Source organism: Capra hircus, chromosome 1, assembly GCF_001704415.2.
Source record: "Capra hircus breed San Clemente chromosome 1, ASM170441v1, whole genome shotgun sequence".
Lineage (NCBI taxonomy): Eukaryota > Metazoa > Chordata > Mammalia > Artiodactyla > Bovidae > Capra > Capra hircus.
The window spans coordinates 70953940-70980208 of record NC_030808.1 but is presented as its reverse complement, the minus strand read 5'-3'; the positions used below and the strand labels follow the sequence as shown (position 1 = coordinate 70980208).

The following is a 26269-nucleotide window of genomic DNA, read 5'->3' as shown; positions in this document are numbered from 1 at the left end:
TCAAAGCAAAGTCAGCACTCTTTTTTGGATACAAAGAGTTAATGGAAAAAATGGTAATGATTCTTTTAAAAAATAATATGGTAAGAAAACATTTTAAAATAAGTGTTTTATGCCAAAAGTAAAAATGCACACGTGGCAGAAATCAGTCTTACATTGTAAATGTATCCATATATACATATTTATTTATAAAACCACACACACACACACGCATATGAATATTATATACATAATATGTGTGCATGTGTATGCATACACACATGCAACTTTTCTTCAGATTCACTTACATAAGGAGGAAAAAACAGCATTAATTTCTACCCACCAGAGCTGGCATCCTAATTCTTCTGTTTGACAATGACATCAAGTGCTGTATTTTCACATGTTGTTTCTTCCCTGTTCATCACAGGAGTAATAGAACTTACTAGCAAAGGTCAAAGAATTATAATCTTATGACTCATAAGGAACTTGAGAAGTGATCAGTTTAAACCACTGTTCCAATGAGAGTATTTTTCAAATATCCAGCTACTGTTTTAATGCTTTCAATGATTGGAAGGAAGTTCATTATTTTAAGTCATCTCATTTAATGTGCTATTAGATTTATTCCCTTTTTCTTAGTAGAAACTTGATTCTCTGACCCATAACAATTCACCAACTGTCCATGCTTGCAATATTTGCAAAAAATATGTTATTTGTTTTACTAAGGGTCCCTCATAACTTAGAAGGCAACCACCCTTCTCTATATGTTTTCTCCTCCCCAAAGAAATATGTACAGTTTTCTTGGTCTCTCAAGACATGGTTTTCCAAACCATTCATCCTATCAGTTGCCTTTTGAAATACTCAGAGAATATAGTAGCAATACTATCTTCTTTAGCAAAAGTTACATTTTTTTCTAGTTTCTAGGTTTAAAAATTGCATTAACTTTTTAGCAGCCTAATTTCAGTGTGACATATATATATACAATTTTTAAAAACTAATAGACTTCATTTTTTAGAGCAATTTTAGGTACAGAAAAACCAAACACAATCACAGTTTTCTCTATTATTAAAATCAGTTTGGTACATTTGTTACAATTCATTAAGCCAATACTGATACATTATTATTAACTACAGTCTATAGTTTAAGTTAGTGTTCACTCTTTATGTTGTATAGTCATCTTTTTGGCTATTGTCCATTTTTTTCTAGGCTGTTGAGATTTAACTGAAATCCCAATCTGTCAACCATTTATGTAACATTTACGAACTGGATAACTATATCTTCTGTATTTTTATCTAAGTATAAAAATGTTGACCAAGAAGATTACAACAGCAAATCCCTAAGAACTTTTACTAGAGACCTTCTGCTAGAAGTTTATCAATGCATTCTCTTTGCATACAACTAGATATAAATCAAAATAACACATATTTTCTATCTTGTCAACAAAGATGTATAGAATGACCCAGTAATAATAAAGGTAACTTTCTTTGAGTACCAGTTAAGCTCAGTGGTTTATATACATTCGCTTCTTTAATTTCCATAAGATCGCTACAGGTAGGAACTCTTTAGCTCAGTTCAGTTCAGTCGCTCAGTCGTGTCCGACTCTTTGCGACCCCATGAATCGCAGCATGCCAGGCCTCCCTGTCCATCACCAACTCCCGGAGTTCACTCAGACTCACGTCCATCGAGTCGTGATGCCATCCAGCCATCTCATCCTCGGTCGTACCCTTCTCCTCCTGCCCCCAATCCCTCCCAGCATCAGAGTCTTTTCCAATGAGTCAACTCTTCGCATGAGGTGGCCAAAGTACTGGAGTTTCAGCTTTAGCATCATTCCTTCCAAAGAAATCCCAGGGCTGACCTCCTTCAGAATGGACTGGTTGGATCTCCTTGCAGTCCAAGGGACTCTCAAGAGTCTTCTCCAACACCACAGTTCAAAAGCATCAATTCTTCGGTGCTCAGCCTTCTTCACAGTCCAACTCTCACATCCACACATGGCTACTGGAAAAACCATAGCCTTGACTAGACGGACCTTAGTTGGCAAAGTGATGTCTCTGCTTTTGAATATACTATCTAGGTTGGTCACAACTTTTCTTCCAAGGAGTAAGCGTCTTTTAACTTCATGACTGCAGTCACCATCTGCAGTGATTTTGGAGCCCCCCAAAATAAAGTCTGACCCTGTTTCCACTGTTTCAGGCCTGTTATCTAAATGTGTAAACAAAGTATCAGGGTGGATAAACAATATAGTAGCTAGTAAGAAGAGGAGACAAGATTCAAAGCCAGGTCAAAGAGATTGCCCTATTCAGTTAGGTGAAATAAGACAGCCAATATTTATCTAGTTGAAAATTAAGTACAATAAGTAGAACTAACACAAAGTATATTCTTGATAGTGCTATTTAGAATTTATGATGGAATTATGATCTTCAGCTTCTCTAATTAATGAGTTTTTGTTTACTGTTTATATTCCATAGAAATAAAAATACGGAAACTTCTGCAAAACTAAGAATATTTTAAATGGCATTTTGGGCTTCAGAGAGGGCTCTATTAGTCAAAGGGTTTTTTGGTGATGGTTCAAAAACTTTTATTCTGGGTATCTGAATCTCAAAAATCAGCCTTAGGGACTTCCCTGGTGGTCCAGTGGCTAAGACTCTGTGCTCTGAATGCAGGGGGCCAGGTTCGATCCCTGGTCAAGGAACTGGATCCCTGGTTGTGGAACATGCTGCAACCAAGAGTCCTCATGCTGCAGCTCAGACCCACTGGGTAACAGCCACCGACCTACACTTTTTCATGACAACACTAAACCACACATATCAAAAACCACCTTAGCAAAGTTAAATGAATTAAGCAATAAAATCTTTGTACCATAACTGTAACACTGAACAGAACTTTCTCCCCTAGACCAGAGCTCTATCAAAAAAATTCAAAACAACAAAAAAATCTAAAACATTTCCCAATTAAGATGCAGTAACTGGTATCTTTGAATAATTTATACAATCTAAAATTGTAAAACTAGAAAAATGAAATGTATAACAATACTTTTCTGACACTGGGATGTTAATTCTTTTTAATTACTTATTTATGTATTTTTATTTTTGGTCACACTGTCTTCATTGCTGTGTGCTAGTTTTCTCTTGTTGCGGAGAGTGGTGGCTACTCTTTGTTGCAGTAAGTGGGCTTATCGTTGTGGAGGCTTCTTGTTGCAGCTTGGGGGCTCTAGAGCTCAAGCTTCAGTAGCTGGGATGCACGGGGTTAGCTGCTCTGAGGCATGTGGGATCTTCCTGGACTAGGACTGAATCCGTGTCCTCTGCATTGGCAGGTAGATTCTTAACCACAGTACCATCAGGGAAGCCCCGGGATGTTAATTCTAACAGTACCCATTTTTTTCTAATCAGTCTGGCTGAAGAGTTTATCAATTTTATCCATCTTAAACTACAAGTTTTCGGTTTCACCAGCTTTCCCTACTGTGTGTGTCTGTTTTCTAGTTCATTAATTTCTTCTGTGACCTTCATTATTTCCATCCTTCTACTGTGGTTTCACGTGTTCATCACAGATTAAAGAGGCTTAGCTGAAAACGTTAACTGAGATCTTCTTTCAAAATAAATATGCATTTTAGTGCTACAAATTTCCCTCTAAACACAGCTTTAGCAGTATCCCATTAGTTCTGGTATGTTATATTTTCATTTTCATTCAGTTCAAAATACTTTATTTCCCGTCTGATTTCTTCTTTTGACCCATGGATTACTTAGAAGTGTGTTAATTAGTTTCCAAATATTTGAAGATTTTCTAAAGATTTTTCTGTTCTTTATTTCTAATTTAGTTCATTTGCAGTCAAGAATATTCTTTTAAGACTTGAATTCTAAATTTATTGAGGCTTGTTTTATAGCCTAGAATGATCTATCTTGAAAAATACTGCATGTATACTTATAAAGAACATGTATTCCACTGTTGTTGGGTGGAATGGTCAGTAAATGCCAATTAGATCAGGGAGTTGGTTCATAGTTTTGTTCCAGTCTTTCATATCCTTACCAACTTTCTGTCTACTTATTACATCAATTATTGAGAGAAGGGTACTGAAATCTCCAACTATAAGTGTGGATTCATCTATTCCACCTTACAGTTCTACCAATTTTTATTTGCATTTTGAATCTGTTATTAGTGACATAAATGTTTAGAATTATTATTTCCTGCTGATTAGTTGATCCCTTTATTAAAACAGTGATAGTCTTTAGCACTTGTGACAATCTCTGCTCTTGAATCCCTTTGCCTAATATTAATATAACCACATCAGCTTTCCTTTGATCAGTGTGAGCATGTCTTATCTTTTGTTTTAAAAGTTAAAGTTCATTTCTTATATGCAATATACAGTTAGGTCTTGATTTCTCATCCAATCTGAAAATCTCCGCCTTTTAATGGAGATATTTAGACATTTACATTTAATATGATTATTAATATGGTTAAGTTTAATTCATTTTGTTCTCTGTATCTTTATCTTTTGTTCCCTTTATGTTCTTTCTCTGCCTTCTCTCCAATACACTGAATTTTTTTATAGTTCCATTTAATCTGCTGTGCTGGCATATTAACTACAACTCTGTTATTTTTGCAGTTACTTCAGGGTTTATAGTAAAGATCTTTACTGTATCAGTCTACTTCCAAGTGACATTAAACTACCTTACATTTAGTGTAACAACCTTACTAAAGTGTATTTTGTTTTTCACCTCTCAACCTTGTGATAGTGCTATCATATATTTTATTCTTAGACCTGGTATGGATGCTACACTACATTGTTGTTATTTTTGTCAATTATCTTGGGAAAATTTACATAATATGGATAAAAATCTTATTTTTATGCATGTAGTTATCATTTCAAGTGTTCTTCTTTCCTTGGTGTAGATACAGATTTCATCTGGTATCACTTTCCTTCTGCCTGAAGGATCTCTTCTAACGTTTCTGGTATTGGAGGTCTGATGGTGATGAATTCTTTCAACCTTTATGTCTGAAAAAGTCTTTATTTCACCTTTACCTTGAAAGGCATTTTCACTATATAAAGAGTTCTAAATTCACAGGGTTTTTTTTCTTTCTATATTTTAAATATGCTGATGCTCCATTTTCTTGTTTGCATTATTTTTGACAAGAAATCTGCTGTTATTCTTACCTTTGGTCCTCTGTATTTTATGTGTTTTTTTTTTCATCTTGATGCTTTTACGATTTTCTCATTATCATTGTTTTAAACAATTTTATTATCTTGTACCTTGATATGGTTTCTTTCATATTTCTTGCACTTGAGCATTGTAGATATGTGGGTTTGTAGTTTCCATCAAATTTGAAATTTTCTCAGCCATTATTTCTTCAAATATTTTTTTCCATCTCCATCTGTTTCATCTCTCCTTGGGGATTTCTATTACACCTCCCCTGCTCAGTTTTATTGAGATATGACATATAACATTGTATAGGTTTAAGGTATATAACATGAAGATCTGATATATGTATATTTTGAAAAATAATTACCATAATAACATTAGTTAAAATGTCCATCACCTCACATAGTTACCTTTCAGTGTGTGTGCCTGGTGAGAACATTTAAGGTATACTCTCTTAGCAATACAGTTTGTTAACTATAGTCACCAGGCTATACACTAGATTTTCAGAACTTAACTCATCTTATAACTAGAAGTTTGTACTTTCTGACTACCTTCACCCATTTCTCCTACATTCTCACCCCTGGCAATGACCAATCTACTCTCTCTTTATGAGTTCAGTTTTTCTTATATTCCCCATATAAGTGAGATCATACAGTATTTGTCTTTCTTTGATTTATTTTACCTAGCATAACACTTTCAAAGTTCATGTGTTTTGTTGCAAAATGGCAGAATTTCTTCTTTTTTTTTTTAATGTTTGCATAACATTCCATTCTGTGTGTCTCTGTGTATGGGTATACATATACATGTGTATATACACATATATACACAAATACATGCAAATATATACATATTTATACACATCTCAGTTTCAGAAATATATATCTCACATTTTCTTGGCCATTCACCTATTGATGGATGCCTAGGTTGCTTCCATATCCTGGCTATTGTAAATAATACTGTAATGAAAGTGAGGACGCAGGTATCTCTTAGAAATAACCCAATTAGACTTATGGTAGGTCACATGAAGTTGTTCCACAACTCACTAATGTTCTACTCACTTTTTACATTTCTTTTCTTTATCTGTTTTATATTTTTGGTAGTTTCTATTGCTATGATTTCAAGTTCATTAATCTTTTCTTCTGCATTGATCTGCCATTAATTCCACCCAGAATATTTTCCATCTCATACTTGCAGTCTTAATTTTTAAAAGGTCAACTGTCCTTTCAAGTATCTTCCATTTCTCTATTTACCTTTCTGAACATAAGGAATACAGCTATGATCAGCATTGACTGAATCATTTACCTCCTCATTACAAGTCATATTTTCCCACATCCTTGCATCCTTGCAAAACTTTTACTAGAGTCAAGACATTTTGATCCTGTTGGATACTAGATAGTTCTGCATTCCTATAAATATTCTTGAGCTTTCTTTGTAATGCTGTAAGGTTATTTGCAACTGTTTGATTTTTGCAAGGTCTTGGTTTTGAAATTTGTTTAGGTAGGACTGAAATAATGTTCATTCCAGGGCTTAGTATTCCCCACTACTGAGTTCTTCTGTTTACTCTATCCAAAGCCTAATGAATTACAAGGATTTTCTCAGTCTGGTTGGTGGGAACAAGTACCACAACCAGACCTGTGTGAGACACTACTACCTCTAATCTTTTCATATAGTTCTTTTCCCAGCATCAAGCAGTTTCCTCACATGCATGCATTAATTAATACTCAACTATGCATTCAGGGGAATCTCTGTGGATCTCTGGAATTTGTCTCTATGTAGTTCTCTCTTCTCTGATACACTGTTTGTGAATTCTAGTAACACTGTGTGCATGCATGCTAAGTCACTTCAGTCATATCTGACTCTGTGTGACCCTATGGACTGTTCATAGGATTCTCCAGACAAGAATACTGGAGTGGGTTGCCATGCCATACCGTCCTCCAGGGAATCTGCCCAACCCAGGGATCAAACCTGCATCTCTTACGTCTCCTGCATTGGCAGGCGGGTTCTTTACCACGAGTGTCACCTGGAAAGCACTTTTAGTGACTTTGGTCTTTCCCAAATCTTACCTTTATCTCCTTAACTCAAGAAGTCCACTAGGCTCTGCTTAGGTTCACCCTCCCTATACTACAGTCTGAACTCTCATGTAATAAACTAGGACAACTAAAGGGCTAAGCTTATTTATTTCTCATCTCTAAGATTTTACTGCTTGATATTCAATTATTTTTTCCATTCTTTCTTATATTTTGTCTACTTCTTGGATGTTTCAAGCAGAAAGCAAATGTGTTCCCTGTTCTTCAACTTGGCCAAGGCAGAAGTCCTAACACATTTTGACTGAGTGAAACCTGCAATTTCAAAAACACTTCCATTTTGACCTATAAAATATCAATTTCTTATGTTTCAATCTAATATTATGCCATTTCCAAAGAATGTGAGAGATTTTGATTAAAAATCTACAATGAAACTAGTTAAGACTTGTTTTTATTTTCAAATTGTTCAGAAGCTATAAACTCTTTTAAAAAACATTTTGTTAAAAAAAAAAAAACATTTTGTTGCCATATCATCCATACAGTCAAAAATTTTGTCTTATCTAATAGAGTCAAGATATATAAGCATCAATCATTCCCTATGTATAAATTCTCTTCTATCTAGTTAAATTCACCAAATAATAACATATCTCATGACAAAGTTTCTTTGCACAAAGAATTGGGGCCACAGTCTCAACTCAGCTAGGCAGAAGGAAATAGCATCTAATATATCAGGAAATCAACTTCTAATTATACAAACGAGACATCTATTTTTCTAGAAGCTTCCAAAATGAAAAAGTAAATTCACATAAAAGATTTGTAATTACATATTAGAGAATTAGGAAGCAGAAAATCAAGATAAAGCTGTCAACAATCTATAATGGGACCCTTTACCCACCTTATTTTCTCATTATAGTCAACCTGCACACACCCCTATCTCATCCCAACCACAGGTATGGGTATGTAGGCATGTGACCTCTTTTGGGGTATCTATACATAAAATTTCCACTTTCTTAAAACATGGTAGATCATTTTATTAAGTAAACTTAAATATGATTCCAATCCATGTCAGTACAAGCCAAGAACTGTATTTAAATTTGAAATGTACTTTTTTTTCAGCTGTACCATTCAGCTTGCAGAATCTTAATTCCCAGACCAGGGACTGAACCTGGGCCCTTGGCAGTGAAAGTGTGGAGTCCTAACCACTGTACTGCCAGGGAATTCCCAAAACATATTGTGTAAAAATTAAAAAGCCTCATTTAGAATTCATGCTCATGGGAGGGGGGCTCATGTATGGGAACGCATGTAAGAATTAAATATTTTAAAATTTAAAAAATTAAAAAAAAATAGACTTCATGCTCAGTGAAAAAAAGAAACAAAAAAAAAAAAAAAAAAGGAATCTTCCCACATATGAATCTAAACTGCCATATATGTGAACATGTGTACCTAAACTGCCATACAGACACAAAAACAGAAATAGGAAGAAATGATAACTAGGGGTTAAAATAGGTGAAAGTTTAGCATTGTACACTTTTTATATTTCCTGAATTATAAACCATGAGGATATAATTACCTACTCAAAACCAAATGTAAATAAAACAGGTGAAGAAATTAGACTAAACCACAATTAGAAATAAACCACCATTCTAAATGACTCCAAGTGTATCCAAATGTATTTTGTCATTTTCAAATTCATATATAGAATGAACTAAAACAGTTTTCCAATCACTTCAGTCATTAACAGATTTGGGGATCCATATGATTTGCTGAATTAAGCTTTCTCAGAAAGACAATAATCTGCACCAAAAATACCCCCTGGTGATTCTTATCAAAGTTCCGCAAACTCTTAACTAAGGAGTAAGATTCATTTCCCAAAAGAACAACAACTTTGCAATTAGACAATCCTGGATTCATTTCTTGGCTTTTCCATTTACCTATGTGATCTGGGATAAGTTATTTGGACCCTTTGTGCCTGTTTCCTTATCTAGAAAATGGAATCTTTCCAAGGATGCTCTAAAGATTAATCTATGTAAAGGGTGTGGGACATAATCTTTCTTATAATGCTTAATTTTATCTTGCTTCCTTAAAAAAAATACCTGTTATATAGATATCCAATAAATATTTGTTTTCTTTCCTCCCATACCCAAATTATACATATATATATGTACCCCACATATATGTTGGGGTATATGTCAAATTTTAACAAAGTTGTTGTTGAAGCAGTATTTATTAACCACTAATCTTTTCAAAGACAAGCTTTAATATAAATGTCATTTTAGCTGACTTATTACAGACAAGTATGACAAATTTCACTCACTTTTTAAAGAATACTCCCATCCTATCTTTTATATACACTTAACAAAATGAATTAAAAAATAACTACAATATCATCTTGTCTTTTTTTTCTTAACCCAATTACAATATTCCTACAATAATTTCCCTCTCAAAAAAACCCTCTAACAGTAGTACCTCTGTTATGTTTCTCTCTCGTAATGAAGCCAACTCATACGGATCCACAAAGAGTCCTGTTGGGATGTACTGTTTAATTAAGAGTCGGCAGGTCTGCAAGTCCTCAATGCTTTCTCCAAATTTCACTTTTGTTAACAGGTCTCTGTAAGACAAGTATGTTTTAAGTAAATATCTTCATTCAATTTTTTTTTTCTTAAGAATTCATTCAATTTTTAAACAAGCTAACATAATATAACAAGCTTATATTTAAATTAGTACAAATATTATATTTCAAATTAGTTTTTCAAAAGAAGATCATAAAGTCAAATGAAATATTTATATCACATCAGAATCACTCATTAGATCTTTCATAAATTCATGTCATAGTCGCAGCATCACATTAGGGTGAAAACAGACAAACATCAATGGGAAAGGATGAAGTCCAGAAACAGACACACACTTTTTAAAAATAAAGGTGCCAATATAATTTGATGGGGTAAAGATTATCTTTTCAACAAACAGTGCTGAAACAACTGTGTACCTACATAGAAAAAACTGAACTGTGACCTCTACCTCATACCACACTACAAGTATTAATCTAAAACAGATTATAAACATAAATGTAGAATTGTCTCAGCTTTCTCTCTGGAGGCTTACTTTGGACCAAGTGCAGAGAAGGAGGTCCCAAGCATGGTGGTTTTGCTTAACTGAGAAAACAGGGATAGAAGATAAGGGAGGCTTAAGCAGCTAGAAGTCACAGCACTATGTTCCAGAGAGGAAGTATCTTTGTACAAAGAATTCTAGAAGTCTGAATTGGAGTCCCCTTGAATTTTTATTGAATACTAAAATAAACATGAGTAATATGTAACTCCACAAGACTGGACAAGGAATTACCAAGGAACTGAAAGATAAGAAATTCTGAAATTTCACAAAGACACTGCATTCTACCAACCAAAGGATAGAAACCAAAGAGTTCAGCAGAGATCCCACTGAGATAAAAAGTGGAATGGCGGTTACCAGGGGCAGGTGGTTGGGGGATGGGGATGAGGAGTTACTGTTAAGAGGTAGAGATTTCAGTTTTGTAAGATGAAGAGCAGTCTATGGATAGTTAGTAATAACGGTAACACAACAATGGGAATATCCTTAATGCCTCTAAAGTGTACAATTTAAAACAGTTAGGACAGCATATTTTATGTTACAGGTATTTTACCACAATTAAAATAAATAATAGTGTAAAAAAAATATGACTGATCAGAGCAAAAGTAACCCAACAATATATGGCAGGTTTATAACATAAGCAAAAAAGCATAAAGTTAATTAACATATGGCAAGAATAGCATAAAGGGGAGGAGAAAGAAATGAACTATTCTGCTATAAGATTCATGCATTATTCATGGTATGAAACAGTATTATCTGAAGGTAGTCTGTGATAAGTTAAAATTGTAAGCCCTAAAGCAACCAATTTTTTAAAAAGAGAGAGGTATAGTTAATAAGCCAAAAATGGAGATAAAATGGAATGATCAAAGAATATTCCATTTATCCAAAATAAGACAAGAAAAAAGAAAAAAGATTAGATGGTGCAAATAGAAAAAAATGTAGAAAAGAATAAGCAAGATGAGTAAATTTAAACCAAACCAACCAAATCTATATTAACATTAAAAGTATATGGTCTAATCACTCCAGTTAAAATACAGAGATTGACAGACTGGATGAAATAGCTACCCTTAACTATATGCTGTCCACAAGAAATGGCAAATATAAACACAGATAAAAGTAGAAGGATGGAAAAATATATGCAAATATTAATAACAATACTATAGAGTGGCCATAATAATACTGAAAAAGAAGACTTTAGGACAAGGAATATTGCCATGGATAAAGAATAATACCACACAAAAATAAAAGGGTCAATCATCAAGAAAATATAGCAAGAAAATAAAATATAACAATAATTTATATATAAAATATAATCGTGTACATCCAATAACAGAGCTTCAAAGATTCCTGTATTTTACATCATAGTAAAAACTGGTAGCACCATAAGGATAAACAGATAAATCTACAATTACAGCAAAAGATTTTGATACCCTTCTCTCAGTAATGGATAGAACAAGTAGAGAGAAAATCAGTAAAGATACAGATCTAACTGACAATTATAGTAATAGAACATTCTAAGTGCATAAGAAAAACTATATGCTGAGCATTAAAAGAAGTCTCTAAAAGTTTAAAAGAACTGAAATCAAGCAGAATATGGTCTCTTAACAACTTGGCATTAAATTGGAAATCAATAGGAGGAGGAGATACGGCCTCCTCCAAGCCACAGCCTCAGCTCGCTTGTCCTTCAGACTATGCCTGGGATCTACTGCCAGGCAGCCTTGGTCCCACAGACCTGCAGGTATGGTCTCAGGTTTCTTTACCTCCAGAAAGAAAAACTGACACCCTGCAACCTGGAATTGATGCAAGAGACTGAAACTAGGGACTTCTTTCAAATTTGAACATGGTTAATCAAGGAGCAACAAAACCCAAGGGGTCAATACTGGAAATAAAATATGCCAGTTCCAACTAGTATTTCTGGGAGAGCCTGCTGTTGGCAAATTAAGCCTGGTGCTTCATTTTGTGAAGGGCCAATTTCATGACTTTCAAGAGAGTATCACTAAAGCTGTTTTTCTAAGCTGCATGAAATATGGGACATGGGATACAATTGGTCAAGACTGATTATCACAGCCTAGCAACATTACTACAGAGGAGTACCGGCAGCCATTAGTTGCATATGATATGGTAAATGAGGAGTGCTTTGCAAGAACTAAAAACTAGGTTAAATTACTTCAGAGGGAAGTGAGCCCTAACAGTCATAACTTTACCAGGAAAGTAGGTCGATCTAGAAAAAATGGGCTGAGATTTCCAAGAAGCGCAGTCCTGTGCAAATGACAAGGTATTCACGAAGACATCACCTCAAACAATGAATGTAAATAAAATATTCACAGTAATAGCTAAAAAGTTGCCAAGGAATGAACTACAGAATCCAGGACCAAATTCTTCCAGAGCAAGAGCAGCAGATCTTACTGAACCCATTACAGTCAACCAGGGGTCAGTGGTTAGGCAGAATATTCTTCTGCTTTCTAAATGTTAGCAGGGGAATTGGAGCATTAAACAAGTTTAGTATGACTTATAATAGAGTCAAGTGTCTAATACAGAATTATTTTAAGTGTTTTGAACTTCATTTTTAATAACATGCATGTGTCCCTGACTAATATTTCAGAAACAGACGGAGAGAATGAGAGCTGTGTGTCCACCTATTTCACTGGCACATTAGGGGGAATCACTTCTCATCAACAGAGACATAGACAAGTGACTGGACCCACAGTGAATCAGAATCCACAGTTCTATGAAAAAGATCTGGAATACTCCAGAAACATTCTTTATTTCGAAGTACAGTCTAAAGAAACTTATAGTTAGCCACAGTATTCAGGCTAACAGTAATTTTTCCTAGTATCTATATTTAAAGGGTATGTTCCACATTTTAACAAATTATTCAAAAGAAGATAGTCCCGTATCTTCAAGGGGAAAAAATGAACATCAATAGTATCTAAACTCTAGCCAGATCTATTATTTTTCAAATGAAAAATCAAATGTAAACCCATCTTGTTTTAGGAATATGAAAAGTGATAAGTGCATTTAATGAATCGTGTCCCCTCAGACATGTGAGCTTATCAACAAAGCTGAAATAAATCAGGTGTCTGTGATTCTTTTTAATCACTGCTAGCCATTATATAGGTTTTGTTGTTTAGTGGCAGAGAAGGAGCTTTTGCCCCCACTGAACATAATAGTCAATACACTAACAATTACGAACATTCAAACTTATTTTAAAGTCCATCTTCAGCTGTGCTGTGAGTAGGGTAACATATTGTAGTTTCCATGTTGTTTAGTTGCTAAGTCGTATCCGACTCTGCAACCCCATGAACTACAGCATTCCAGGTTTCTCTGTTGTTCACTATCTTCCGGAGTTTGCTCAAACTCATGTCCATTGAATTAGTGATGTCATCCAACCATGTTTATTACTCTTTTGTAATACTTAAAGAGCTACTTAAAAGTATGCAAATGTATAGTTACTAAAACAGTTAAATTTTTTCCTTTTCTCCCCCTTTGAAAGGAAAGAGCTGTTTTAATATTTTACTGGGAAAGATTGAGGTCAGGAGGAGAGGCGGGCGGCAGAGAATGAGATGGTTGGATGGCATCACCAACTCAATGGACATGAGTTTGAGCAAATTCAGGAGATAGTTAGGGACAGGGAAGCCTGGCATGCTGCAGTCCACGGGGTCGCAAAGAGCTGGACACGACTTAGCGACGGAACAACAGTGAACATGCAACATCTTATCATCAGAAAAAACATATATTTTAAAAGACAGAGATCTTCAGGACCTCCTTCCAAGATGACATTCAACCAATCAACCAACCAAAACATGTTGGATGTATTAGTTAATCTTTATGAAGCTATTCACCTGTATTACCTTCCAGTTCACATTCTTCATTTTGCTCACAAATAGAACACATAAATTTCACCAAAAGACTTGTAGAAAATCAAATATACTACAACTATAGTATCCTCTGATCCACTTAACCAGTAACTCTATAAAAGAAATAGAAAGTGAAAAGTCGCTCAGTCATGTCTGACTCTTTGCGACCCCATGGACTATAAGTACATGGAATTCTCCAGGCCAGAACAAAGTTCCCAGAGACCAACAATTTCTATCCTGTGCTCACAAACCACCGTTTTAGTAATCTGGCCTAGAATTCTGCCCAGAATCTAGAACAACTAACTTCCAGATTAACCAAAGATTATAAACAAGTTCAGCAATGGTTTGAGCAAGTTCTCCTACTTCAAAGAGATATAATTCATCAGAGAGGGGAGACTCTAAATTAATTTACAGTCGTAAAGGCCCTTTTATACAATTTCCTACTACTAATAACTGCTTGAGCTTTCCAAAGTGGGAATAAGTCTTCTTGACCAAGAAGACAGAAATAAGAGGGACCACAAATTCTACCTTCTATGATATGTTAATATTTCCTCATCCACCCTCTCAGCAAGATTATATCTGCTAAAAACATAACTAAAAACCAAAAAAAGCCTTTAAAAAAAAACAAAGCATGATTGTTGGCATTTTCTGAAGGTCTCAAATAACTGAGATTTCTAGTTTCTGAAGCTGTTCTCGTGGGTTCTGTCACTCTTCGTTGTTGCTTTAAATACTGCTTTTTATCCTCAGTGCTTAGAAATGGACAGCTACTTTTGTTGTCCTGATAGTCTCTTCAGGTACTTCTTTATTCCTTTTTGGAATCAGTTATCTCTCATTCCTCTTGAAGATACATCCCAATTATGTTAAAGAAAGAATTTATACATACTTGGCATAATCACCCTGATATTGCTTAAAAATCTATCGAGAACTCTATCAAAAACTTCCTTTCAGAAGTGAATTCTCTCCTAAAAGCAGTTTTATACTTTACAGTTACATCTTTTCTCTGAAACTATATTGCCCAGATTGATCACCTATCTCAATTACTAACAATAAAAGCTAACATTTCCTGAGTATGTGCTATGTGACAAGCACTACATTAAGGAACTTGCCACATATTCTCTGATCTAATCCTCACAACCCTAATAAGGAAATACTTTCATTATCTAATTTCATCAGTAAGGTAACAAAGACTTAAGTAACTTGACTAAGGGTGTACATATACTAAATAATAGAGCTACACTGTTAGTCCAATTTTATTTGAATTAAAAACTAGCAAACAAACAGAAAAACCAAGTTCTTTCTACTATACCTCCTAGCCATTCAAATGTAGCCTAAAGTTGAAGAGTGAGGAGAATGAGGTATTTTAGTTTAAGGTGATATATAAAATGAAGGCGATGTACAAAATGATTTAAAAATCATTTTAAATCATAAAATGGTTTAAAAAATCATAAATGATTTAAAAAATAAATGTATCAGAATTTATAAATCAAATATCTGAGAATAACTTTAAAGTAACCACTTTGAGAGGCTTTAAAGTTTGGGAATCTCTTATGGAACAGCTTCCACAACTTTTTACCAGTCTTTTAAATATCTTCAATATTGGCAATATTCATATTTGAGAATAGTTTCTATCTTGGAAATAGTTTGGGCTTTGGAACCAAGTTTTGTAAATCAGAAATGGTGATTTAGGGTCGTATCTTAGTACATGAGACTGTGGCTTTGGAGTATGATAGACCTAAATTTCCATCAGAGCTTTACCACTCTAAACTCTACTTAAAGTCCCTGAGCCCTAGTTCCCTCATCTGAAATACAAGAAAGGTATCATCTACCTTACAACCATTATGAAGATTAAGTGGAATATGTATATATAGCTTCTATCTATATAAATAAATAATAGATATGTACAGTAAATAATAAATGTTTGTTTTCTCCTTCTCTTCTCCACTGTTATTTTAATCATTGTTTCAAACTATGAACTGCTTATCCATCAGTTATAACTTTAAGTGATTTTTTTCAGTTTATCCATTTTTCACCTATCAATTTTAGGTTTTATCACACGAAATTGTATTTTGATATAAGTCAATGGGCAACTTACCTGTGGAAACCATCTTTCAAAACTTCCTGTCTCAAAATAATTTCAGAACAAGTGGCCCTTATGCCTATAAGAATGAAAAGACTTTTTTAAAATAAAATAAGCACTCAATGAAAGAATATTTAAATAATTAGAAAATAATTATTTGAATAGACTTTAATTGGAAAATCTAACCAACCTAAAACAAAACAAACACCCTTAAAACTTAAGCAATTTGTGCTACATATAAATCTATTTCTAGTGTAGCACAGGGGTTAAAGGCCTTGACTTTGGTGTTAGATTGGCTAATTTCAAACAACAGTCTGTCCCTTAATAGCTGTGTGACGTTGAAGAAGACAGTTTCTCTCTTTGCTAGTTGTCATGAGAATTTAATATATGTAGAAGCAGTTGGAACAGGGTCAACCACAGAGCACCCGCTCTGTGTTTGTTATTTATATTACTTTATTCAGGTGATCACTGGACATCAAAAAGAACAGAACGGCGAAAGAGCCAGGAAACCTCAATTTCAATCCTAGCTCACTGAAACTGAGTATCAGATACAAATTGGCAACTTCTATATTCTATCATCCACAAGTAGGAAAAAGAAGAAGGTACATTTATGCAGCGTGTAGACACTGAGAAGGTTTAAAGAAAAAACAAAAACTGGAGGCTTTTCAAAGGACCAAAGGGTTCTTTTATAAATTTATAATAACCTGAAATTTCACTAATCTGACTCCATGCAGAACTTACATATTAAAACAGTTACTCAGTGTCAATTTCATAAAATTTCAAAATTCAGCTACCAATGATTACCAAATCAGCCCAGGCACCTTGCTATGGAATTTTACTCCATTTTGAAAAGCTGGAAATGTGTGACAACATTAAAACAAACACACAGAAAAACCATACACTACTGTATGTTGTGAATTCCATTAGATGTATTCCTGAGAAGACCCCCCCAAAATGAAGTGGAAAGGAAACATTTGAAATATACCGAACAGGGAAGGAAGGGGGAAACTATGAAAGATTTGGGAGGGGGGGTTCAGGATGGGCAACACGTGTATACCCATGGCGGATTCATGCTGATGTATGGCAAAACCAATACAATACTGTAAAGTAATTAGCCTCCAATTAAAATAAATAAATTTATAGAAAAACATTTATTAAATAATACTTATATGACAGATTCTCTACTTGGGGTTTTCACATGTATTTTAACTTTCATGATCTAGAGAAATAGGCCAGCAAAATTACTGCCATTTGTACACAGGAGTAAAGTGAAGCCACTCAGTCATGTCCAACTCTTTGTGACCCCATGGACTGTAGCCTACCAGGCTCCTTTGTCCATGGGATTTTCCAGGCAAGAATACTGGAGCGGGTTGCCATTTCCCTCTCCAACACAGGAATAAAGTAAAAGTGAAGTAGCTCAGTCGTGTCTGACTCTTTGCAGCCCCATGGACTGTAGCCTACTAGGCTCCTCCGTCCATGGGATTTTCCAGGCAAGAATACGGGAGTGGGTTGCCATTTCCTTCTACAACACTTTGGAGAAGCATATCTCATCCTTTCCCAAACAAATGACTTATAGAATATCTCTTGTAAAAATTCAGACATTTCTTCAATATTTAATTTTAACAGAGGTGGGGGAAGGGTTTATATCTGCCTGTAAATTAAACTAGAAAAAAGTCAGATTAACAGGCTTAAATTCTATGGAGTAGACTAAAGAATGGTAAATTTCATTTATCTTGGGATGATAGAAAAGCTAATTTACAAACAGTATAGCAAATGCTAGATACTAGATTGTTTATGATTTTTAAGGCAAAGGTACCATTTTCAAAATGAATTTGTTGCATGTGAATTCACCTTCAAGATTTTTACTCTTAAATTTTACTTACTTCGTTTTTGTGGCCCGAATTGGCTCTGGAAATTGACCCCCTTTACAAATTGCTGTAAAGTCTTTAGTTATCAATAAGCCCAGTCGTTTGAAAATCATTTTTCGCCTAATAATTCCTTCTTCAAATAAATTTCAGAACCTAATATATAAACACACAAAAGCAGAACTGCACTGATTGACAGATACTAATCTAGTCTCCTGGTTTTAGAGACAGCTTCCGTACTGGTTTTCCTGGTGTGTGTGTGTACTGACTTTTCTTTCCCTATCAAACGTTATCACTTTATTGTAACTACTACTGCACTTACCCATCTCCCCTTCTACACTGCAAGCTCCACGAGGGCTGGATTGACAGCACCAGCACAGCACTTCTGCCCACGAACTTGAGCACAAAGAAGTGAATCGACTCGCTCGCCCAGCCCGGAGTCATAAAGAAACCCTAGCCCAATCCAGTTTATTATCAAACATGTTTGTAAAACAAAATTAGTCGTCCTCCCCTTTCCACGCTCCCCAAGGGAAGGTATTCTAGATTGGGGTTCTCACACCTCACAGGGCACTTAGGTTTTGTTGGTCCCGCAGTGGTCAGAAGCCTCATGCATCCCAAGAGCACCCCAAAATGCTTCACGGCTGTACTTCACAACGTGTTAGTAATAGTGCTGCCAGTCCCTCCTCAGAAAGACCAAGCCTTCCTCTCCAGAGAACCAGGACTGGTCACAAAGAATGGAGGCGGGGGAGGTGGGAAGTGCAGGAACTTGCAGCCTTTGTTTTTTATCTCCTGCTACTCACCCTATTTCCCTGTGGCTCAGACGGTAAAGCGTCTGACTACAATGCGGGTCCCCTGGAGAAGGAAATGACAACTCACTCCAGTATGCTTGCCTGGAAATCCCATGGACGGAGGAGCCTGGTGGGATATAGTCCATGGGGTCGCAAAGAGTCGGACACGACTGAGCGACTTCACTTCATTTTCACTCACCCTACGGTTCTAGGGTCGCGAGAAGCACGTTTGTAAAGGGAGGAAATGAGAGGTCTCGGGAATCTCGAGTGCTCCCCACCCTCTCAGACCTTAACCCGGCCCCACTCCCGAGGCCCAGCTCCGCCCCTTACCGGCGACGAAGTGGGTGTTGTTGAATGTTGTGGCTGGCGAGCAGGTGAACCCAGCAGCCTCCCAGAGAAGCAGCCAGGCCACTGCCCTGACGGCCACCGCTGGGGCAGCCAGGACGAAGAAGAACGCGCGCCCCAGAAGAGCACGCGGGGATAAAATGCGATCGGAGGAACGTGCACAAGGTTCACACCGCTCCGCACTGTCACGGAGTTTGGGACCCGGAAGAAAGATTCTCTTCGCGCACGCCTGCGATCCGCCAGTCTCCCGGCTCCCCGCCCCTAAATGTTCCGGGATAGCGGCAGGCCTTCTTCCTGCACCTTCGTCGCCCCGCCCCTCGCCCTCACGGTCGGGGGCGGAGCGAGGAGTGGCGCAAGCGCAGTGACGTGCCCTAGAGCTGTTGGTCTGGGGACATCCCTGTGGACCCCGAGTCTGACACTGAACCCCGCACGCTGTCCTGGGAACCGCCTAGCCGAGCTCCCGGCATTCTCCTCCACTTCCAGGTACTTGCCGATGCGATCTTCCTGCCTGAGAATTCACCCTACAGTCACGTCTGCGAAGCTGTGGCTGTAGTCTTTTTCTGCAGCGCCAGGCTTTGCCTGGCCTTAAAGTGAAGTTAAGTGCTCCTAGGTGCACTACGGTTGGTGGACAGGTTTTAGACGTTGACCTGCAGAAGATGCATTTTCTGTACTTATAAGAAAATCGGCCTTGCACTAGTGGGGGGCATGGTTAGGGAGAGGATCGTCTACCTGATGGCAAAATCCGTACATTCTTAGATGCTGTGGGCGATGCTTGGCAAGATTGATCCCTGGGGAGGAAAGTATTAACGTCTAGAAGAAAAACTTGGTAAATGTGTCGTCTGTCTTCATGAATTGAATATGTAAGCAGACCTGGAGAGTATCAGGTGCAGATTAGAGCAGAACGGAGGGCCCTAGGATGAATGTCTTAAAGGCGAGAGATATCAGAGCTCATTCGCTTCAGTCGTGTCCTACTCTGCGGTCCCATGGACTGTAGCCCGTCAGTTTCCTCTGTCCATGGGATTCTCCAGGCAAGAATACCGGAGTGGGTTGCCATTTCCTTCTCCAGGGGATCTTCCCAACCCAGGGATCGAACCCGTGTCTCCTGTGCCTTCGCATTGGCAGGCAGGTTCTTTACCACTAGTGCCATCTGGATACTACCTAAAATTCAATATAGCAATATAAGCATGCTGTTAAGAAATATAGAGATAGATTTTGGAAGAAACATTTAAAAGAATTGAAACTGATTACCTGTGGAAAGGGGACGGGGTGAGGACAGCAGTTCTTTGTTATGAGCCTCATGAAATTATGTTACATTAACAATACAAACAATACTTTAGTAAAAATAAAAGTTTAATTTTAAAAAGAAAGAAGAGTATAGTCATAAAACTTCATTATTGAGCATAACTTTCATGCATTATTTATTAATACAGTCACGTGAGTGTATGGAATTTATATTGTGCTCACTACTAACAAATTTTAGTGAGGCGAACTGGGAGAAGTATTTGTTTTTAAAAAAAAAGGAAAGAAAGGAAAGAGATGGAGAAGAAGGAGGAGGAGAAGGAAAAGAAGAAAGAAGGGATGAGATGGGATCACTGAATCAAATCAGAGACAGAACACAATAATTTGACAAAGCTGTTCTTTATATATGATCCATTTCCTAAGAGTAAAAATTCTCAGTCCAACAGTAAGAGCTGAATAATATAGATTATGGTATATCCATAGAACAAAACATTTGCAGTCATAAGTTTGCATTTTAGAATGACATTAAGTTTGCATTTAAAGACAAAATTACATGGGTTGTTAAATTCAAAAGACAGGACATAGAAAAGAATGAAATAATACCATTTGAAGCAACATGGATGGACCTAGAGATTATCATACTAAGTGAAGTAAGAAAGAGAAAGACATACCATATAATACAGTGTATGTGAAATCTAAAGTATGACACAAATGAACTTATCTACAAACAGAAACAGACTCATAGACATAGAGAACGAATTTGTGGTTGCAACAAGGGAGGGGGTTTGGGGGAGAGATGATTGGGAGTTTGAGATTAGCAGATGCAAACTGTCATGTATAGCATGGGTAATAAGGTCCTACTATATAGCACAAGGAACTATAGTCAATATCCTGTGATAAACCATAATGGAAAAGAATACAAAAAAGAATGTGTATATATGTTTATAACTGAGTCATTTTGCTATATAGCAGAAATTAACACAACATTGTAAATCCACTCTGGTGGCTCAGAGGGTAAAGCATCTGCCTGCAATGTGGGAGACCTGGGTTCGATCCCTGGGTGGGGAAGATTCCCCTGGAGAAGGAAATGGCAGCCCACTCCAGTATTCTTGTGTGGAAAACCCCATGGATGGAGAAGCCTGATGGGCTACAGTCCATGGAGTTGCAAAGAGTCAGACACGACTGAGCGACTTCACTTTCAGCAAAATAAGTTTTTTTAAAAACTTAAAAGGCAGGAAATAGTATGTATCAATATAAAAACATACTCAAAATATGTCTAGAAAAAAGACTGGAAGGAATCAGGGATGATTATTATTTTGTATGTTTCTTCCTACCCCCTCCCAATTCTCCAGTAAATATCTATTAAGTAATCCTGTTTCTATTGTGATTCTCTGGCAGAACTAAATTTATGAAGGTATCATCCCTTTGCTACTTTACTTCTAGATTTTTTGACTTTTGCAAATCTTCCTGAGAATACCATAGTCACATCTAAAGCATTCCCTATAATTAAATATATTTTTGCATTGAGAGCAGGGAAGAGGGAATGAAAAATATTAACCTTTAAAATGACTTTTTCTTGTAACTGAAAAAACATCATGTAGTGAAACAAGTTGAAATAAAAGCCATATAAGCTTTATTGCCTTGAAAATGTGAAGGCTGATTCTGCTTCGGGTCTGCCTTCTTGATCAGACTTCTAGACTGTCAACACTTAGAGAATGTACAGGATACACTGAATTAAACAATGGAATACCTAATCCAGATATTGTGTTGGGGATAGTGTGGTGAACTTTGGACGTGTTTCCTGCCCTCAAGGAGCATACAGAATAGAAGACAAAAAGATAGGTGATTAAATAAGTAGTTACCAAAAACTCAATGAGGAAAAAAAAAAAAGGCAAGAAACTCAATGAAGGACTTCCCTGCCAGTTCAATGGTTAAAAATCTGCCTTCTAATGCAGGAGACGCAAGTTTGCTCCCTGGTCAGGGAACTTGAGAGCCTACATACCTGAGCACTGCAGCTAAGAGAGGCCCAGACACTGCAATGAAGACCCAGTGCAGTGAAAACAAAACAAACAAAAAATACCTCAAAGAGTGGAATGATTGGGGAAGTACAGGAGGGGGAGATCTGGTCTGGGGAAACTCTCAGGACATAATGTATTTAAAAGATTTTAAAAATCCTTAGTACCTTGACATTGAGGGTGCTTGTACATACTTGTTTAATTGGTAAACAAAAAGACATCCTGTAAGTTGATTCTTGGGCTGAGTTAGGGGTTCCTACAGTCTTTGGTTAAAAGTACAGTGCACTAAGAGATCCAAACTGAATTGCATTTTAGGCTCATGTGTGAACCAGCCTACATCCCTCAATGAACCAGGGATTCTACAGATTAAGGATAACCCAGGGCCAAACTGAACTTTCAAGATAGCTCTTGAAATACTGAGCTTGAACTGACCATGTATCTCCAGAACTGGACTAGAGCCGTATTCACCAGGGAGGAAAAGCAGGGAGGGATGTGATTTACCCAACACTTAACTTTTTTCCCCCTTTAGCAGGAAGTCATTATGTGACTAACACATTGTCATCAGATTTCCTCTGATTTATCGTGAAGTGTATGTGAGAATGATGTGCACTGCCAAAAAATGTGGAATTAGGTTCCAGCCTCCGGCTATTATCTTAATCTACGAGAATGAAATGAAGGGTAAAAATCGCCAGCGCATCATGCCAGTCCGAAACTTTTCCAAGTATTCAGGTATCTTATGTTTTATCTTGCCTCTTATCATAACTATTATCTGAGTCAGTCTCATGTAATGGAGTGATATGGCCTTCAGTTAGACAGACCAAGGTTCAAGTCATGACTGTCAGGGTGGGGGTGTAAATTTGACTAAATTATTTAATCTTGGTGAGCATCCATTTCCTAATCTGTTAAAGGAAATTTTATCAGGTCAGCTACTGCTGCTGCTGCTAAGTCGCTTCAGTCATGGCCAACTCTGTGCAACCCTATAGACGGCAGCCCACCAGGCTCCTCCATCCCTGGGAGGAGGTTAAATGAGATAGATAGGATTATTCAATAATATTAATTCCCTTCTCCTCCTCCAAATGTGTTTTTTAATTTGTAGTCTTGATATTTCCTTAGTACCAATTCTAATATCTAAAGCTGTAATACTACTTTTTCTTCTCAGACATTTTCTTCAGTTGGAAGTACTTAACATCTCCTCAAAGTGATTTTAAATTACAGAAATAAAAAATATGTCGATCCTTCCCCCATCACACTCAAAGCTGGATGTAAAGAAATAGGTCTGTAACTTAATTCATTCCCAAAAGCCACGTAGCTACTTGACTATAATGATAGGTAATGCTTTCAGTAATTTGTGGGGCCTCAGTAGTCTGAGACTACTACTGTAGTCTCAGAAGTCTCAGACTACTGAGTGATATAGTAGTGTGTGGTATAATAGTTTTGTTTCTCGCTCCTAGATTGCAGCAGAGCTGCTGAACAATTAAAGAATAATCCACGACACAAGGGTTACCTGGAACAGGTATCCCTGAAGCAGCTGGAGAAGTTATTCAGCTTTTTACGAGGTAACTTGTGGGGGCAGAGTCTGGCAGAAACAATGGAACAGATTCAACGGGAAACAACCATTGATCCTGAGGAAGACCTGAACAAACTAGATGACAAGGAACTTGCCAAAAGGAAGAGCATCATGGATGAACTTTTTGAGAAAAATCAGAAGAAGAAGGATGATCCAGATTTTGTCTATGATATTGAAGTGGAGTTCCCACAGGATGAACAGCTACAGTCCTGTGGCTGGGACACAGAGTCAGCTGAAGATTTCTGATAACCAAAAACTGGAAAAAAAAATTATTGAGTAGTAGAAAATGCATATTTATACAAGACCATAGATTGATTGTAGAAAAATCTGTAAAGAACACTGGACGGATTAGGTCACATTTGGATTGACAGTGTTACTTTTCCAAACCGGGATATATATAGCATCTACTATGTAGGTGCCTGTGGAATATAGGAAAACAAAATATAGGGATCTGCCTTTAAGGAGCTTACAGTCTAATTGGAAGATAAGTCAAAAGCTTGTGAAAAGCTAATTTAATGGTATTAGGTGGCAAAAAGATTAGTTCCAAATGCTTGATAAAGAGGATCAGAACCTAGATTACTGTAAGGTAGAATAGTCAGGAAGGACTTTGTCCTTCAGTGGCAAAATGGTATTTTGCTGGCCCTTGAGACGGTAGTATTTGGATAGAAGCTTAGGTAGGATTCCTGATTAGAGAAATTGGGAGGGAAAAAAGAGGGATGTTGTGGGAGATTGGCAAAGACATAGGAATTAGAACATTTTATTTGAGGAACAGTAAGCAAATTATAATGGGATAATATTGGAGGTCATGATGATTGCTAGGGGAGTATCCTGTATATATTATCTTTATATGTATTTAACTCTGTAGTAGATGAGAACCCCTGTAGAATGCTCTGTAGCTGCAAATGGATATAATTTGATGGACAGCAGGGGAATTCTGGGCCCTCTCCCTGCCCTAGTATCAGGAAATATACACTCAAGACATTCTGAAACCTGAACCTCTTCTCATAAATAAGAAGTTTGTTCATAAAATGGGAAATCTACCCATAATAAATGAACATAAGTACTGCCAGTTTAGGCCTATTCATGACTTTGTATCTACAAAGAGAATATCTTTGTTGTACACGGTAATATACGTATAGATACATCTTTCTTCATATTAGAATATTATTTAATTGGTAGAAATCCTCTGTTTTCTGCAAGGAAATTAGTACTCATTAAATAAAGTTGTAAAAATTACTCTTTCTACCTGTCCATCTCTGCTCTCTTGAGCATTAAAAGTCTCGTTAAAAAGATCATTCTTATAGTGGTATCACCAAGGATTTAAGGTGGCCATGTCTCAAATGTTTATTTGCCAAAGGTAGCAAAAGAACTTTCAGAGCTGGAGATCCCTCCATAACTGCGTATTACTCCACTGTGTAGATATAGATGATCTACTTCAAAAGTTGGCCTTGGGTTGTTTTCCCCTTTCACTATTACGAACAGTACCACAGTGAAAAACCTTGTACACTCCCCATCTTGCAGAACTGTAAATGACACCTGGAGGGGAATTGCTGGGTTTGTGCATCCAGAATTATAATAGATACTGCTAGATTGTCTGCCCAAGAGTCCCATTCATTCAGTCAGTACTTAATGAGCACCTACAACGTGCTGAGCTTCTACTGTTCAAGAGTCTGGGGGTGCAGCCTTTGATAAACTTTACAGTCTGCTTGGAGGGGAGAAACAATAAACACATAGAATAATGTCATATGATACCTGCTCAGAGTTAAAAACAGAGTGAAAAGAGAATGATGGTATGGGTGCCGCTGCTTTTGACAGGGACTTCAGAGAAGGCCTCACTGAAGAGGTGACATTTGAGCAAAGGCTTGAAGGAGGTAAGGAAAAATTGATGTGCATATCAGGGGTAGTGGAAAATGGGAAGTACATAGGTCCCCAAGGCTGGAGTGTGCTTGATGTATTTGAGGAAGTGTAAAGAGGCCAGTGTGGTTAGAACAGATTGAGCAAAACAAAAATGGTAGGAGATGAGGTAGAGTGTATTTTACGAATGCACAGTAAAAACATTTCTGTAGTAAGGTGGTAGCAATTTAAACTATCAGCAGTACATAAGAGTACCTATTTTCCCCACATGCTCATCGAAAGAGTTACCATACTTGATCTTTGTCAGTTTTATAATTTGAAAATGGTATCTCCATAGTTCTAATTTGCATTGCTTTTATTATGCATGAGACTGAGTGACTTCATACACTATGAGATAAGCCTTTTTTAAATGAAATAAAAAATGTTACGTC

The 26269-nt window shown here is 36.7% G+C and overlaps 2 protein-coding genes across 3 annotated transcripts in view; one reads left to right on the top strand and one right to left on the bottom strand.

Annotated features, from left to right (window-relative positions):
- The window catches only part of PIGX (phosphatidylinositol glycan anchor biosynthesis class X), a 27643-nt gene extending 5005 nt beyond the window's left edge, over window positions 1-22638 (bottom strand). Inside the window, exons 1-4 of the mRNA XM_013963551.2 lie at window positions 22585-22638; window positions 19149-19611; window positions 16181-16244; window positions 9596-9737 (exon numbers count right to left, since the gene is read on the bottom strand). Of these exons, the coding sequence (XP_013819005.2) occupies window positions 9596-9737; window positions 16181-16244; window positions 19149-19611; window positions 22585-22638 (723 nt within the window). The remainder of the gene's footprint in view (window positions 1-9595; window positions 9738-16180; window positions 16245-19148; window positions 19612-22584) is intronic.
- Window positions 19521-26269, top strand: CEP19 (centrosomal protein 19). Of its 2 annotated transcripts, none has more exons than XM_005675073.3 (3): window positions 19521-19646; window positions 22950-23146; window positions 23869-26269. In XM_005675073.3, the coding sequence occupies exons 2-3, from the start codon at window positions 23017-23019 to the stop codon at window positions 24228-24230; spliced, it is 492 nt and encodes a 163-aa protein (XP_005675130.1). In that variant the 5' UTR covers window positions 19521-19646; window positions 22950-23016; the 3' UTR covers window positions 24231-26269. The 2 variants fall into 2 exon arrangements, with proteins under 2 accessions (XP_005675130.1, XP_005675129.1); XM_005675072.3 differs by having other exon boundaries at window positions 19522-19646; window positions 22947-23146.

Bases quoted from the DNA above. Each gene is read 5' to 3' on its own strand.
- CEP19 (XM_005675073.3), top strand. From the start codon at position 23,017: ATGATGTGCACTGCCAAAAAATGTGGAATTAGGTTCCAGCCTCCGGCT. The intron at 23,147-23,868 runs GTATCTTATGTT...TCTCGCTCCTAG, and splicing joins AAACTTTTCCAAGTATTCAG to ATTGCAGCAGAGCTGCTGAA.